General features: G+C 42.5%; 1 protein-coding gene across 6 annotated transcripts in view; it reads right to left on the reverse strand.

Annotated features, from left to right (window-relative positions):
• Positions 1–14,804, reverse strand: part of ERG (ETS transcription factor ERG) — a 152,296-nt gene that overhangs the window by 107,741 nt on the left and 29,751 nt on the right. For 5 of the 6 annotated variants that reach the window (XM_075772010.1, XM_075772029.1, XM_075772000.1 and 2 more), the window contains one exon: positions 2,551–2,638. The exons of the other annotated variant lie outside the window; for it this stretch is intronic. In XM_075772010.1, the coding sequence (XP_075628125.1) occupies positions 2,551–2,589 (39 nt within the window). In that variant the 5' untranslated portion in view covers positions 2,590–2,638. Of the gene's footprint in view, positions 1–2,550; positions 2,639–14,804 lie in introns of those variants that run through there. 6 annotated transcript variants of the gene reach the window in all.

Below are 14,804 nucleotides of genomic sequence, written 5' to 3' on the forward strand. Positions count from 1 at the left end.
ATCCTTAGTAGCTATGGAATGAAGCTGCCCAAACAAAATGAGGACACACACATTAAGACTTTTAAAACATAACCAAAATTGGACAGGATCTGCCCGGGTGCTGGAATCTGGCTTTTACGATTTCTCATTCAGGAATGGAGCACAAGAGCTGCGAGATTGGTTACATATACTCCTGGTAGCAGGAAAGGCTGATTTCAAAATAGCACACATAAAAACTCACATAAAGCAAATGAAATCACCCTTTCTGCAAAAAAAGATATCTCCGAATATTCATATTGCCATATTCATTTATCTTTCACAATTTTCTGCACATATTCAGGCAGAAAACTTAAATCTTAAAATCTGTCAAATCTTAGTAATTCAGACACTTCCTAGAAAGTGATCTTCAAAGTTACAGCTCTAAATCTTCATGAATGAGGTTGTGTCTGCTTATTCAAGAAAATAAAATAAACAATACTGTGTGACTACCTGACAGAGTACAGTTAATTAAACAAAACCATATAAAGGATGACTGTAATGAACCCAATTTGTCCCTTCTACATCACCACAGCAATGGGAGATGGAAAAGACCATCACACCAAATAGTCTTTCCAACGTCCCATGCATTATACTTTCTCATGGTTTATTTTTAAGAATGTAGTTATGTCCACTTTTAAAGTCTAAATGAACAGAGCATCCGTGGCAGCTTTCTGAAGAATGTGTTTAGACCAAAGCAGACCCTAATGACATAAACAGAAATGCAAAGGATTTGATGGCTAGCTGGCTAGCTTTCCTATCCCACAGTATTAAAGTAATTGCCTTCCTTGCACCCTTTTTCAATGTAACAGTAACTTCTGCATGCTGTCCTGCTGAAAATAAGCTCCTACAAGTTCCCTTAAACACATCATTACAGAGATTTTTATGCAGCTCTCTTTTATGTCCCGTAATAAGATGCATGCATACCCAGCTTTGCCCTCTCAAACTTTAACTCCCACAGTTAAAAAAACCTACTCAGATACCAGTTTGGGCAAAAAGCATGAAACTGAGTTCTTCTTAATGTTATTTCTGGTGCCATGGACACTTAGACAGCATGAAGAGGTACTAAATCCCCTTCAATTTTTTGAAGTTTTACTGGTTGAAATCCAGGTGATGAGACATGTTGAGACAAGTCTGCTTGGGGGGGCGGGGGATGTTTTTCTTCTCTTTCCATAAAAACAATTGAGGACCAGAAGACTGTGAAAGTGCTGGGTTTTGGAAAACTTGGAGAGAGGGAAGGGACAAGCTGTCATACTACTGCCAGTCATCCTACTATCTAAACACAATCCAAAAATGCTGTAGGGAGGTATATAGAGACGTTCTTTCATTCACTACCTTTTTACAGGAAAAGTGCGTTGTTTAAAATAATATTCCATTTTTGTTCAGTTAAAAATAAGTTGTAAAATGAAGCTTTTCTATAGAGAGCTGCTGACTGGTAGACAGCAGTGGAAGAAGAAACTCCATGAAAGAAGTTGTAGAAAATATAACTTCAAGGAAGACAGAAACACAGACAGGAAGGCAGTCAGAAAGGGTAAGAGCAAACTTTTCACTTGCAGCCTGCTTAGCATGGCTGATCTATTTATTTGATTACAGCAATCTTATTACACTGGCAGTATTTTCAGATGGCAAAATCCACATGCACGAAAAGCATGCAGTTTCATCCTATTGTTTGTATATAAGGATCAGATGGTTTTTCCCACCTAAGACATTGCTATACAAGTGTCTTTTTGTTTTGCAAAAGAGAATTACTGTTCTTCTCTAGAAGCAGTCAGGAAACCGTTTCCAAACAAAACCTCTAGATGATGAAATAGTGAGGCAGAAATAGAGTGTCCCCCAAACCAGTCAGTCTGTGAGGCTCAGATGCTGTTGTTTATGTCCACTACTCCAAAATGCCTTGCTCTTAGCAACACATCATCAGCTATGCCTGCTAAGTCTAGCCAGGTCCTAGTCTTCAGTGAAGGATAAGAAAAACACAGTAACAATAGTAATAGTAATAGTAATAATAATAGTAACAATACAGTAAAAACAGTACACCACCTTCTGAAACATAGCAAAACCATGCTGTTTTTAAGGCAAGAGCACAGTTCAACATCTACAGTCTTACGTAAAACTATGTGCTGAATGTTTTAAAAGGGATGCTTGTTTGGGTTTGAATTTTTGCATTATGCTCATTTTCCTTCTTCAGTTAAACTTAATGTTTGGCATTGGCTTCCATGGAGCAGAACTGGGGACGTACGAAGTCTGTATCTTTCAGGTAGGTGTACTTTATCAAGCATAACAAACATTAAAGGATGATCAAGGGGTTTCAATCCATAAAAAAATTATCCTCAAAATATCCACATACTTCAGAAGCACATCCGCACAGGTGTCAGGACAGACTCAGACAATAGCATATAAATACTGAGGAATAAAAGAGCCGGTGTTGTGCAGTAGCACAATTTATAAACTTGCAAGAAAATCTGCAGTAGGTATACGTATTCTTTAATTTTATCACTCCCAAAACATCTGAGGACTCACAATAAACAGGAAACTAACCTTGATGTGAGCTGCTGGATCTGGAACAGTCTGAATCATGTCCTTTAACAGGCTAACGTGTTTACCAGGAGCTCAGATCCCAAGGCAGCTGCATAACCAAAGAAACAAAAATTGTATGATTATATTTTTAAAGTTTATTTTCAATAGAACTCTATCTTTTTATAGACTGATAAGCATCTTTCCTTCCCTAGACCTCCTCAAGAACCAGTACAATTGAAGCTCTAAGACATTTCTGTTTCCACAGTCTGTTTAGGATACATTTAATACGAGAGAAAACAGTCAGTCCTGAAATCCTCATAGAAAATCGGTCTTTATTTGTAATGGACGATTTTCCCAAAATAAGAACTTTAGGATGTGCTCTGCCCTGCACAGCCCCATTATTCACCTGAGATATCAGGGATTTCCACAATCCCTTCTTCCCAATTTAGAAACATATAGCAGGATTGGGACAGATCTGGAGCTGATATGAATAAGTATCATTTCACTGAAGTTCTGCCCATTTACGATAGTTGCAAATCTGGTCCAGACGCTCAATCAACAGCACTTCAGAGCACGGATCTTCTGGGATCCCTTATCGATCTCCACTAACAAAACACAGAGGGGTTGGGGCAAGCAGGGTGCATTTGTCTGCATGTGCAGGGGTGGGAGACCATTAAAACAATTTAAAATAATAACAATACATAATGTAAATAATGTGGAGTACTGCTCAGTAACTAGAACATCAATTAACTGCAAATAAATTGGGATCAATAAGTCAGAAAACTAGAAGACGTGGGAAAAATGTAGGAACATGAATGTCATTTAAAGTAATCTGGCTTTTTCTCCGTTCTCCCTAGAAGCCTGGAATTTCCCATTTCTTATGCAAGAGGTTTCCTTTTGCCCATGACCTTGAACTTCTTTAATCTTTTAAAGCAGTAAGGCACTATCAGGAAAAAAAAAAAAAATCTTATTCCTCAGCTTCAGCTTTTTTAATTTCATTATCTGTTCTCACATCTACACTAACTTGCGAATCAAATTGCAGATAGCTTTTACCTATTTACTCAGGATAAATGTTGATAGAATGACTAACACTGAGTTGCAGCTTGCCCCAGAAGCTGTTCTCATGATATAAGGGAACCATTTATAAACTGTGGTACAGAGTGCAATTAGAGGTATCACCATTTAGATCTTGGTACATTTCCCCCTTACTACTTAAAGGAGCCAGCTTCGTCCCTCTTCAAATCCATGAAAATTATGTACTTAATTGGATGGCCTATTACAGAAACCCCAAAAGAAGCCAAATTCCCATTTTGTATTCTTTCCTCAGCTGTCTGTGGATGATCAAACAGGACAGCGATGCCATGGTTTTAAGTGAAGATTTTTCTTTCCACAGAACTTAAATATCCTCAAAAGCAATAGACACTTGTTTTGGTAAAAGCAAACTTTCAACAGCGATGTTGTTCAGATTTAAGTCATATAGAAACACTGACATGCCTTTCAGTTCCCTTCCCTAGTAAATCCACGCCCACCACGTTATTCATTGGATTTATGGGATTCGTATTTTAAGCTTTCAAAACATCATACACAGGATCTGGAAACTACTAAATTTCATTTAAACCAAAGAGAAAAAATACTTTAAACCCAGTGTTAGATCATGTTTTCACAGTTTGCATATTTTCATCACTGTGTTGCCATAACAGTGCCTCACCCCCGGCAAAGAAGCCTACCCAGGAAGGAGGGGACTTCTGCCGCATCAGTGTTTATTTCTGCCTCTCTCACATCTTTGCTCAGTGTGCAAGCATGCCCTGCCTCTCTCCTCCCTACCCACATACTTTAGTTGGTTAACGCAGGTTACAGAAGAAAGGTGAGTTTAGATATATTTTGGGAAGCCACTTCCAACAACACCTACACAAAGAGAAGGGGCTCCGATGCTCCTTACAGAGCTGGGTACCTCCGTTCCTCTTTGTCCCCCAGAAATGCCACTTGTTCCCTGCCCTGGAGCCTGTCCCCCGTCCAGGACCAACTGTGTGCCATCTCGCATCGTGGTGAAGATGGAGCACGCAAGACCCCCAGCTCTCCCAGCCTGTGACAGCTCAGAGAGCCACTGACAGCGGTGCCGGGATCCCTGCCTCTCCTGAGCTCTCACTGCCTGGGGGGTTCGCACAACAAAAGCAGGATTTTGCGCTTAGGAAGCATGTATTAAGCTCAGAGGTGTGGACTCCATTCCAGAAGTGCCCCATGTCACTCTGGGGTGGGAAACAGACTTTTCTTTTGGAAGCTCAGACTTGCTTGAAGCTATTGGGGTTTGAGAAAAGTTTTTTGAACAACGCCAGGCCCATTCATATCGCATCTTTTCCCCAAGAAGATGGATTCTTTATAGAAGAGAAGATGACGGAGAACATTTGCGAACCAGTTTCCAACTCTACACCACATGATATGGGAATCAAAGACAAGCAAATGTTAGCCAATGTGAGCTGGAAAGATGCATGTGCAACTGTTCTGGCCATTTGACTTTTGCCCCATACTGCTGTGTAGCGGTGATCCTAAAAAGGGAATTCTGCTTTAAACTCAACCTTTGGCAGTGTATTCTTCTTTCTCACTTGGATATTCATTTATAGCTACTCTAAAGTGGGACATGTCCTAGTTTGCAAAAGGCATGACTTTTGCCTTTTTACTTCTGGAAATGATTGTTAAAAAAGCTGTGACAGTTTTCCTTGCTCTTTCCAAACAGAAATATAATTTTAATTATTTCAGCTCCACCTTTACTGGCTGGAATTGGAAGCTTCCAGACATCTGGTACTAACTTGCTGAACCAGATGGTATTTATTGCCAGAACCTCCTCCACCCCCACCCCAAATTTCATGCTGGTCATGTTTGTGCTTGACAGTCTGTCACAGGGTCTGCACGTGGCTGTACATTTTGCTCTATATCCCCTGGCTAGCATGACTCTAAGAGCCAAAATGACACTAAAGCCTGGTTTAGGGACACATCTCCTTTCAAGAAACTGAAACAAGGAAATCATAACACCAACTGAAAGTTAAGCGCTTGCTTAAGTGCCTTTCTGATTTAGGGTTTAACCCCAGAAGGATATATTCGTAACTACAGAGCAGGTTTTCTTATAGTTTCCAGTGTCCTGAGTCAAGACTAGCTTTCATTAATCCTGCTTCAGAGGTGCGGGTCCACCTTGCAGGGCGTCGGAGAGCGGAGAGAGGGCAGCAGTCCTGGCAGCACCCGGGGGGTCCATCATACGATCAAACTGGCAAAAGGCTCTGTCCCATAATGGGAAGCCTTCCCGCCACATGAAACAAACAATCGTTCATCGGGTCGGCGTAGCCAGTGGGACTTTGTGCATCTGGTCGCCCAACCGGAGCTACAGGGCTGGAGCGCACCTGCACTCCCACCCCATGACCAATGCGTGCTCACCAAATGAAAAGAAGCTGTATTTTAGTTATATATGGGGGACAGAGCACATACTGAGCATGTCCCAAGGGCCCTGGGAGAGAAAGCACCAGAAGATAGGCAGGCTACTGCTGGGACAGTAGACCAGGCTCACATGCCCTGCCCACGTCCCGGAGAAAAGAGGACAGCTGGCATCAGGCTGTGGGCAGCATTAAATACTCATGACAGGATCTGGCTTTTGGTGCTGGTTTCCACCCCCTGACGCATCCAAAGCATCATACAAGAAAAACGGCAATAGTAAAAAATAGCAATACTGGTCATGAGACACAAATTCCCCTCTGATGTTCAGGACAGATTAAAATATCAAGATAAAACCATGTTATTGTATGAAACCAGCCAGACAAGCCAGACCTGGGTATGCCTGTGCTACCCCATGCAGCAGGAGACAGATAAGCTATGGAGTCTGTTGACTTTCTGTGTGCGCGTGCATGCAACCCGCATTTTTGGAGTTATGTAAATACATCAAAGGGTCGCAGAATTATGTACAGCTCTCGAGTTCACCAGATGTGATTACATTGTTTTTCCTTTTTATAGACATATCAAAAGGATTAGACTTTTTAATGTACACATATACTGCCAAATTACTGAGAGGCTGAACACCCCCTCCATATGGGGGGCAGTGCGCACCCCTCTCTCCTACATTTTTGCATTCATGTTACCTTGCAGACGGGAACTCAGGTCCACTTTCCATAATCTGGCATGCTGTGCTCACCTAAAAAGACCCAGCAGGTTCCTCCCGATGTGTCCTACACCCTGCACTAAAGTGCTGCTAGAGAGCATGACCAGGCAGTCAGCAAAACTGACGGAAAAAGACTCCAGGCCAAACTCCCGGCAAAACGACGCCCACGCGGAGCAGAGCTTGGCTGCAGCAAATAAAGAAACACGGTCCGCACTGCTGTTCTGCCGGGGACGAATGTGGCCCAAAGTACTTATCTGCAAAGGGAGAAATATTCAAAATACAGCCACAGTGTGTATCCAGTACCGGATAAAGAAGGGCTGCTTAATCAATGGCAAACAAGATGCCAGAATTGCTGGGCCAGATTCCTGGTGCAATGAAAAGAAGGACGATATTAAACGGTTACCCAAGCCCAGGCTGCATGGGAGGGAGCAGTGCCAAAGCTCTGCCTGCAGGACAGCGGCTCTCTCCGAAGAGCCCTGTATCACTGCTGCTGGGGCGGGAAGAGCCTGCACTTCACAAAGACGTGAACGTCAGGCAGCATGAAAAGCTGTCAGTAGCACACAGCACTGGAAATTTGCACACACACGCACACGCACTGATGCATGATGAATAATACAGAGTGGCATTGCACCAAATTTCTACCAGCATAACTTTGGGATGTTTATCATTACTCACAGGAGGTGAATCCCTGAACAGTTATGCAGACTATCCCAAGTGAGTGCCAGCAGGACTTTCAGACCCCCTCACACTGTCATGCAACTGTACTTGTCACATATTTTATAAGAACTGATGTTTTTCAGCTGTTGGAGAACTTTTGAGACATCCATTTCTGGATTGTTTATTCAGGAAATCTCTTTTTGTGCATCTGGATCCTACCAGCACTGGTGAGACAGTGTGTAAAAGAGAGAAAGGTTGGGATATTCAAGAGGCAGAGGGGCTATAAACCTGGTCTCAGTGGTGTGTAGAAACAGTATAAGCTCCTGCTGCTGTAGCTCAGAGCTGCACTTCTTTGGTAGACGAATGCCCTATGTGTGGTTTTCAGCCTTTCTGTGATTTGTGGACACCTAAAATCATTCCAGTTATGTTGGGAACCCTTGTATAGCAAATTGAAGCCAAACTTAGGCTTGCCAGACTTCAGAAGTAGTCTACAGATCTGAAGAGCTACAAGGACCACTAACTGAACATCAGTGTGGAATCATTCTCCTAGTGCTGCTGTTGCTTTATTCATATTGTAGGGCTTTATTGAAATTAAGTTATTACATTAAGTTATTAAGTTCTTTCAACTAATTGGAACAGGACTAAGAAGAGAAGAGGTGAAATCCTTATCCACTGAAATAAACTGGACTTTTGCCACTGTCTGAAGCAGGTCAAGGAATTCACCCACTCTGCTTTAGCTGATATGTGCAAAACTCAGGAGCAGAAGATAGTTACAAGCATGCAATTTGGAAACCGCTGTAACAAACAAAACAATAAGCTTCTTACACCGCACGGTACTGTGAGCTTATGTCTCCCCTTCTCTAACACACCCTAACAGGTTTAGAAGAAGGTACTGTAGAGCCAGGTGAATGCCGGAGTCAGCTCCCACCGGCACCCGAGGTTTGCGGAGAAGCCGAGGGGAGCCCTCCCGGGGGTTGGGGCAGACCGTGGCCCAGTCTGCACTGCAGATGTGTATTTTGGGGCTCAAAGAGCAAAACCCGGTAGTATCTAGTGAAGAAAGGCCCAGAACTGAAGTCACAGGAGTGTTTACAATTCAGCATTTGTAAACCAGGGCTCCGATGAGCAGACTGTGAAATACAACTCTTCCAACCCAGGGCCAATATTGACAATAAGCTATTACATAGCAGAGCTGCATGGCATGGGCTTAAAGCTTTTGTGTTTAACTTGTGGTTGGGTATAACCACTTCAGTTTGGGGTTGGGGTTTTTTTTGCTTCTTTTGTTGTAACCTCTCTGCATTTTAACAGCCTCAACAATAAAACACTGACGAAAGATCCTGCCCTGCTACACTCAAGAAATGCTACTGCCAAGGCAGTTCACCTGTAGTGACTGCGTATTTACTGTTAGGGTAAGGCTTCAGGATTGCAGGTAGATACCATGAATAAAAGAACAGAAAGGACAAGAAAAGGAAAATAGGAAAAGCTGTGTCAATCAAAGTTTCTACAACTTTCCATTCTCAATGAAAACTTTTTGTACTCAATTCTGCAGGACTGCACTTAATGGATGTGCTGTGCACTGCCTGATGTGCTCAGCTGCAGGAGTGAAGCCATGCTAAGTGGCACTGATTGTTACAGTAGTAAGTTAGGAACAATAGAGCTGAGCTAGGAGAGGTTTCTAACCTGTGAATCTACTACACATCTGGACTTATGAGCACATTAAATAAATAGTTAGTTCTTTGGGAACTGTAGGGTTTGATAATTTTCCTTTGATAATTTTCCTGTGATAATTTTCCTGTAACATCTCTTTGGTAGCTGTAGGGGTTTTTTATAATATGGCATTATTTTGTTAAAAACATCAGTGGGAAAAACAAAACTGAGAGGGGCTGGTTGGCTGATGGGTTTAAATTCAGGCATATAAAACGGAAAGATTTTTCACTTTCAAGAAACACCTAAAGAAGTTAATACAAAAATGAGTGCTGAATTTCTTTTTATATATATCTTTTTTTCTTTTTTTTTTCTTTTCTGGAAATAAAGAAAAATTCCCCACCCAGCCTCCTGAAAAGCCTCCTGAGGATTTGGTTTTATGATCGGCTCACGCTGACAAGTTCTCTCCCTCAGACAACGTTAACACTCTTCCTGTCAGTCAGATCAGAGTGCGGGTCTAACTGGCAGCAAATCACCTTTCTGACGGGACTCCCTCCCAGCAGCACCGATGCAGCGTGTTGGGGTGCTCCCGGAGCCCCCGGGGTAACGTGCAGCAGGAGGGACCATGTACTGACTCGGGGTGGTGGGTAGGTGAGACCTGCCCCTGTCAGCAGCGGACGTGGGCTTGGTGTGGTTGAAGCTGACTGTGAAACCACAACTTGAATATTACCGTAAGCAAGTCAGTAACTGAAGAATAAGCCCTGTGTCACCACCTGTTTGTGAAGGCACAGATGGCCAGGGTTTACAGTTAGATCTGTACTCATAGCAATACTCCAGGTCCTTAACGTCCATGAGGGCAAATGGATGCATCTATCTGAAGACGTGTCTATGCTGTCCATGTCTATGTCTCCCCTGCAGTTCATCAAAACTGAAGAAGGAAGATGGATTTTCTTCTGGGATACAGAGCCAATCTGTGTACATTTCCAAGGAACGTGAATTGTTAGTAGAAGGAGTTAAATATCTCCTAATGGATGAAGAGTGCTCCCCTTCTTGGAGGGAAAGACAGCAAATGTTCCCCCTGTCCTTCCCTTTGAATGTGGAGCTGGTGGAGAAGGCACATTTCTACGCTACCACCCAAATGTATCTGTGCAGCTACTGCTTATCTCACGTTCCAGCCCATGATCTCAGGGGAGGATACAGCCCTAAATTAGCTCATTTACAGTAGGAACTTTAGACTACAGCCAAAAATATTTGTTTTTATTAGTACTCCCTATATAGTACGCCTCTGACCAATAACTTGTTTTATTTATTTTTTTGGCGAATTACCATGTTCTTATTCAAAGCCATAATGAGGATTATATATCAATGTGGAATGCAGAGCAGCTATTCCTAAAACTCCCAACTGCATATAAAAGAGTTTGGAATTCCCCAAACACTATCTCTTCAGTCCAGGCCACTTACAAATGCGGTTAACATGAATGAAGTAATATCTTCAGAAAGGAAGGAGACTTTTGAGTCACGTCTGACACATTTAACTACACCAACCACTTTCCATAGCTCAAGGTTTTGACTGTCTATCTCAATACCATGCAGGAGTGTTTGATAATGATTACTCCCTGATGCTTATCCTGTTACAGGATACTTATACACATGCACGGGATACCAAGGGGAGAGTAACGAATGAATTCAAGACTTTGTGCTCTCCAAATGGAAAACCACAGAGGTCACCAGAAAAGTTCCCAGATCAAGTCATATTCGTACTTGGTACACTTTTCTGCCTTTCTGTTTCACACTAGAGCTGCTCTGTCAGATTTCTGTGTTTAACTCTTCAAACTCAGCCCAACTCCGCGCTTAGCTGAAGGTGTCTGCCAGTCAGCTCCACAACGGCAAGACATGTGGCCACGAAGTAACCACCACGTAATTTCTGCCTGCAGATTATAATTATGGACGTTACAGAAATACGACTTTCCAAAGAAAAACAGTGTATTGTGCAAACTCAGGATGACATCAGGAGAGACACATAGTGACAAATAGTAGTTTCTAATTTACATTCATTCCAGTGTCAAAGCCCAAGCCTGTTTCAAACATTTTAACCAATGCCTCACTTCGAACTACATCTGCAGAAAGAAACAGTCACTGTTATCAAAAGAATTAATAACAAATTTTTTGAGGAGGAAGTCACAAGCTAAGGAAAATTAATAGCTCTGTTTGAAAGATAAAAGCAGATGAAACTGTTTTAGGAAGTGAAACATGAAGATCCAATTCAATAACAACAAATTACATACCAATCTCCCGAGGTTGCTCCTTCAACCGTTCCTTGGCTAGCGCCTCTTGGACTTTAAGTCCATTTGTTTCAGAAAGATTTGTGTATTTGCCAGCGTTGGCATTCTGCACTCAGTTCTGGTACCTGAATTTTCCAGGCCAGAGGTAGCTGTGTGAAGCTGAAGGACCGATGATGTACAGGAGATTAGACTAGATGCTCTAGCTGCCCTCTAGCTGTCAGATACCTATGCCTCTATTTTTAATTTTTTTTTCACAAGAGATCTGTTTCTAATACACCCATGGAAAGTACTAGGCAAGATTCAGTATAAGTTTTGCACCACACACAGCATTTGGATAATACATTCATATTTTCAACCACGTTTAAGCATCTAGTACAAACTGACGGCATATACGTAATAAGCAGAAAACAGTAGTATTTTTTAAAAGTCATAAACAATTGTATGAACACCTCACAGACTACTTGATTAAATTTGCATAATCAGAAATTACATACACCATGCATTTTCAATAATTACTGAGTACATTAGACTAGTACACTGTTTACTGCAGATAACCCAACAGTTCTGCTAAACCTAGAAAAGTCCTGAATTGTTATGGGAGAACTAAAATGTAATGTCACTTAGCTTAGAAATAAATGAGCAAGAAATAAAGAATAGTTAACATTTTCTCTGCTTTCAATAAATTTCCTTGGTTGTCATATTCAAGAAACGTATATGCTGTTCAGGAACAGAATGTACTGGCACCGAATCTGTTGTATGCAAGTGCTTACTTTGGGGATGCAACAAACGTTTCAGAAATCTGTACCGGAAAGTCATCCTCCTTTTTCTCCCCCTAGGTTTCTGGGGGACGCTTCCAGTTCTAACGAGAAAAATCACTGTTTCAATGAGCCATATTTTTTTCTTCCCGTGTGTATGGACTCATTCTTGTTGGTCCAGGGTGCTGCAAAGAGTGAGTCCGTGTACACACACACACACAAAGGCAGCTACGTGTCCTGGGGAGCTCACCCACAAGGCAGCTCCATTGAACGCTACCTTTGAAGCTGTCTCAGACCATTGGTGGGAAGAAACCAAGCGGAGAACGGTGACGAGTGGCATTCCTCAGGGGTCGGTACTGGGACCAGCACTGTCCAACATCTTTATTGGCAACATGGACAGTGGGATCGAGTGCACCCTCAGCAAGTTTGCCAACGACACCAAGCTGCGTGGTGTGGTCGACACACTGGAGGGAAGGGATGCCATCCAGAGGGATCTTGACAGGCTGGAGAGGTGGGCCTGTGCGAACCGCATGAAGTTCAACAAGGCCAAGTGCAAGGTCCTGCACGCGGGTCGGCGCAATCCCAAGCACGACTATAGGCTGGGCAAGGAATGGAATGAAAGCAGCCCCGAGGAAAAGGACTTGGGGGTATTGATTGATGGGAAGCTCAGCATGAGCCGGCAGTGTGCGCTTGCAGCCCAGAAAGCCAACCATGTCCTGGGCTGCATCAAAAGAGGTGTGACCAGCAGGTCGAGGGAGGTGATCCTGCCCCTCTACTCGGCTCTTGTGAGACCCCACCTGGAGTACTGCGTCCAGCTCTGGGGGCCCCAGCACAGGAGAGACATGGAGCTGTTGGAGCGAGTCCAGAGGAGGGCCACGAAGCTGATCAGAGGGCTGGAGCACCTCTCCTGTGAGGACAGGCTGAGAGAGTTGGGATTGTTCAGCCTGGAGAAGAGGAGGCTCCGGGGAGATCTAATTGCAGCCTTCCAGTACCTGAAGGGGGCCTACAGGAAAGATGGTGAGGGACTTTTTACAAGGGCATGGAGTGATAGGACAAGGGGTAATGGGTTTAAGCTGAAGGAGGGTCAATTTAGATTAGATGTTAGAAAGAAATTCTTTACTGTGAGGGTGGTGAGGCACTGGAACAGGTTGCCCAGGGAAGCTGTGGATGCCCCATCCCTGGAAGTGTTCAAGGTCAGGTGGGATGGGGCTTTGGGCAACCTGGTCTAGTGGAGGGTGTCCCTGCCCATGGCAGAGGGGTTGGAACTAGATGGTCTTTGAGGTCCTTTCCAACCCAAACCATTCTATGATTCTATGGAGAAGCATGGATGACCCCTCACAATCCCCTGCAGGATTTCTGTTGTTTTGAAACTCCACCCTAAGGATGGCAAAGGGGCTTCATCAGGAACAACATTAACCCAAACAATGTGACACCATTTTTTTTCTTAAAGTATTCTTAAGAAGAAAAAGTGTAAATAGATGTGATGATCCTTCTTCACTGTATTAGTAAATTAAGCTAGCTTCCAGTAGAAATGACCATTTGACTCTAGATCAAAACTAAGCAGAGTCTCTGAAGCTCTTCAGACCAATTTTCCTTTCTGTTACTAAATGCTTTTTACTCCTTTTGTATGTCCTTGGCATAAAATCCTTTTGGATTGGTTTAATTTCTCTTTTTACTTGTGGCACTTCCATTTCAGATGTTGGAAAGTTAAAAAAAAAAAAAAATCGGAACAGCTGTATAAACACAAGGTATTTAAGAAATAAAGTGACTTCCATTAAGTGTTGCACTGCAAAAACTGCTTCAAAAGTATGTATCAGGAAGACTGGCCCTTCCATTGCAGCTTGAATCTCGCTTTATCAATAAAATGCATTATAAAAATAGAAATACGACACATCCTTAGCAAGAAAGTACCTTGGAAGGATACAAGTCATCTTCAGTAACGCTTTGATTTGTGACCTTCACAGCTTTGTTTTCATTTTTATTTCAAATGCATTTGAAGAAAGTCTATAAATAGCTAATACTGACTGAATGTATATTTATAGGCTCATTTTTTCAGCATGTGGATTTTGCAGTAGTTTGCTAGATGAAACACGGACCTGCCACTTGTGAAACTGTAAAGTCTAAAGTTAAGCGTTTAGAAAAATAATATTTTGCAGATCTAAGTGTGTTTCCTAATAGTGAGTGTAAAGCTGTAACATAAAATCTATAGCACGTTACTGAACCTGCGCTAAGCAAAGATGCAAGTTTTACTTAGAAATGTGAAGAAACAAATTTCACACAGAAAAGACATTTGTGAAGCTCAGCTGAAAACTCCTAGTATGTTTATTTCTCTATATATTGCAAGGGAAATGTTTGTATTCCACCTCATACACTATTTAAAAACAGAGGGAAGAGGAACGCATTTAGCTCACCAAGTCTGATCTCACAGCAGGCAAAAAGTGTAGCAAAAGCAGCGCATGGGGTTTGCATTTGGATAAACGAAAAAGAAATATTAACAATTACAATGAATTTTACTTACAGCTGGAGAAGAAAAGCGATTACAGGGCTGAGGCAGGTTTTGCTCACCCCGTGCGCTTTTCCTGCAGAACTCTGGAAGGCCCTGGCGTGGCAAAGAGTTACAGATGCAACCACCTCTCCGCTTTGGAAGTAGTTCCCCCAAAGCACGTGGGACTAGGTTCAATGCATAAAGACATGAACAGGCCTTTGCAAGGATAAGGCTGCAGTTATCTTCTTGCTTAGCTTCAATTCAAAATCAGGACTTAATGGAACAAATACAACTTGTGGTCCAGACTTTCCTTAGAT

Source organism: Balearica regulorum, chromosome 1 (genome assembly GCF_011004875.1).
Source record: "Balearica regulorum gibbericeps isolate bBalReg1 chromosome 1, bBalReg1.pri, whole genome shotgun sequence".
Lineage (NCBI taxonomy): Eukaryota > Metazoa > Chordata > Aves > Gruiformes > Gruidae > Balearica > Balearica regulorum.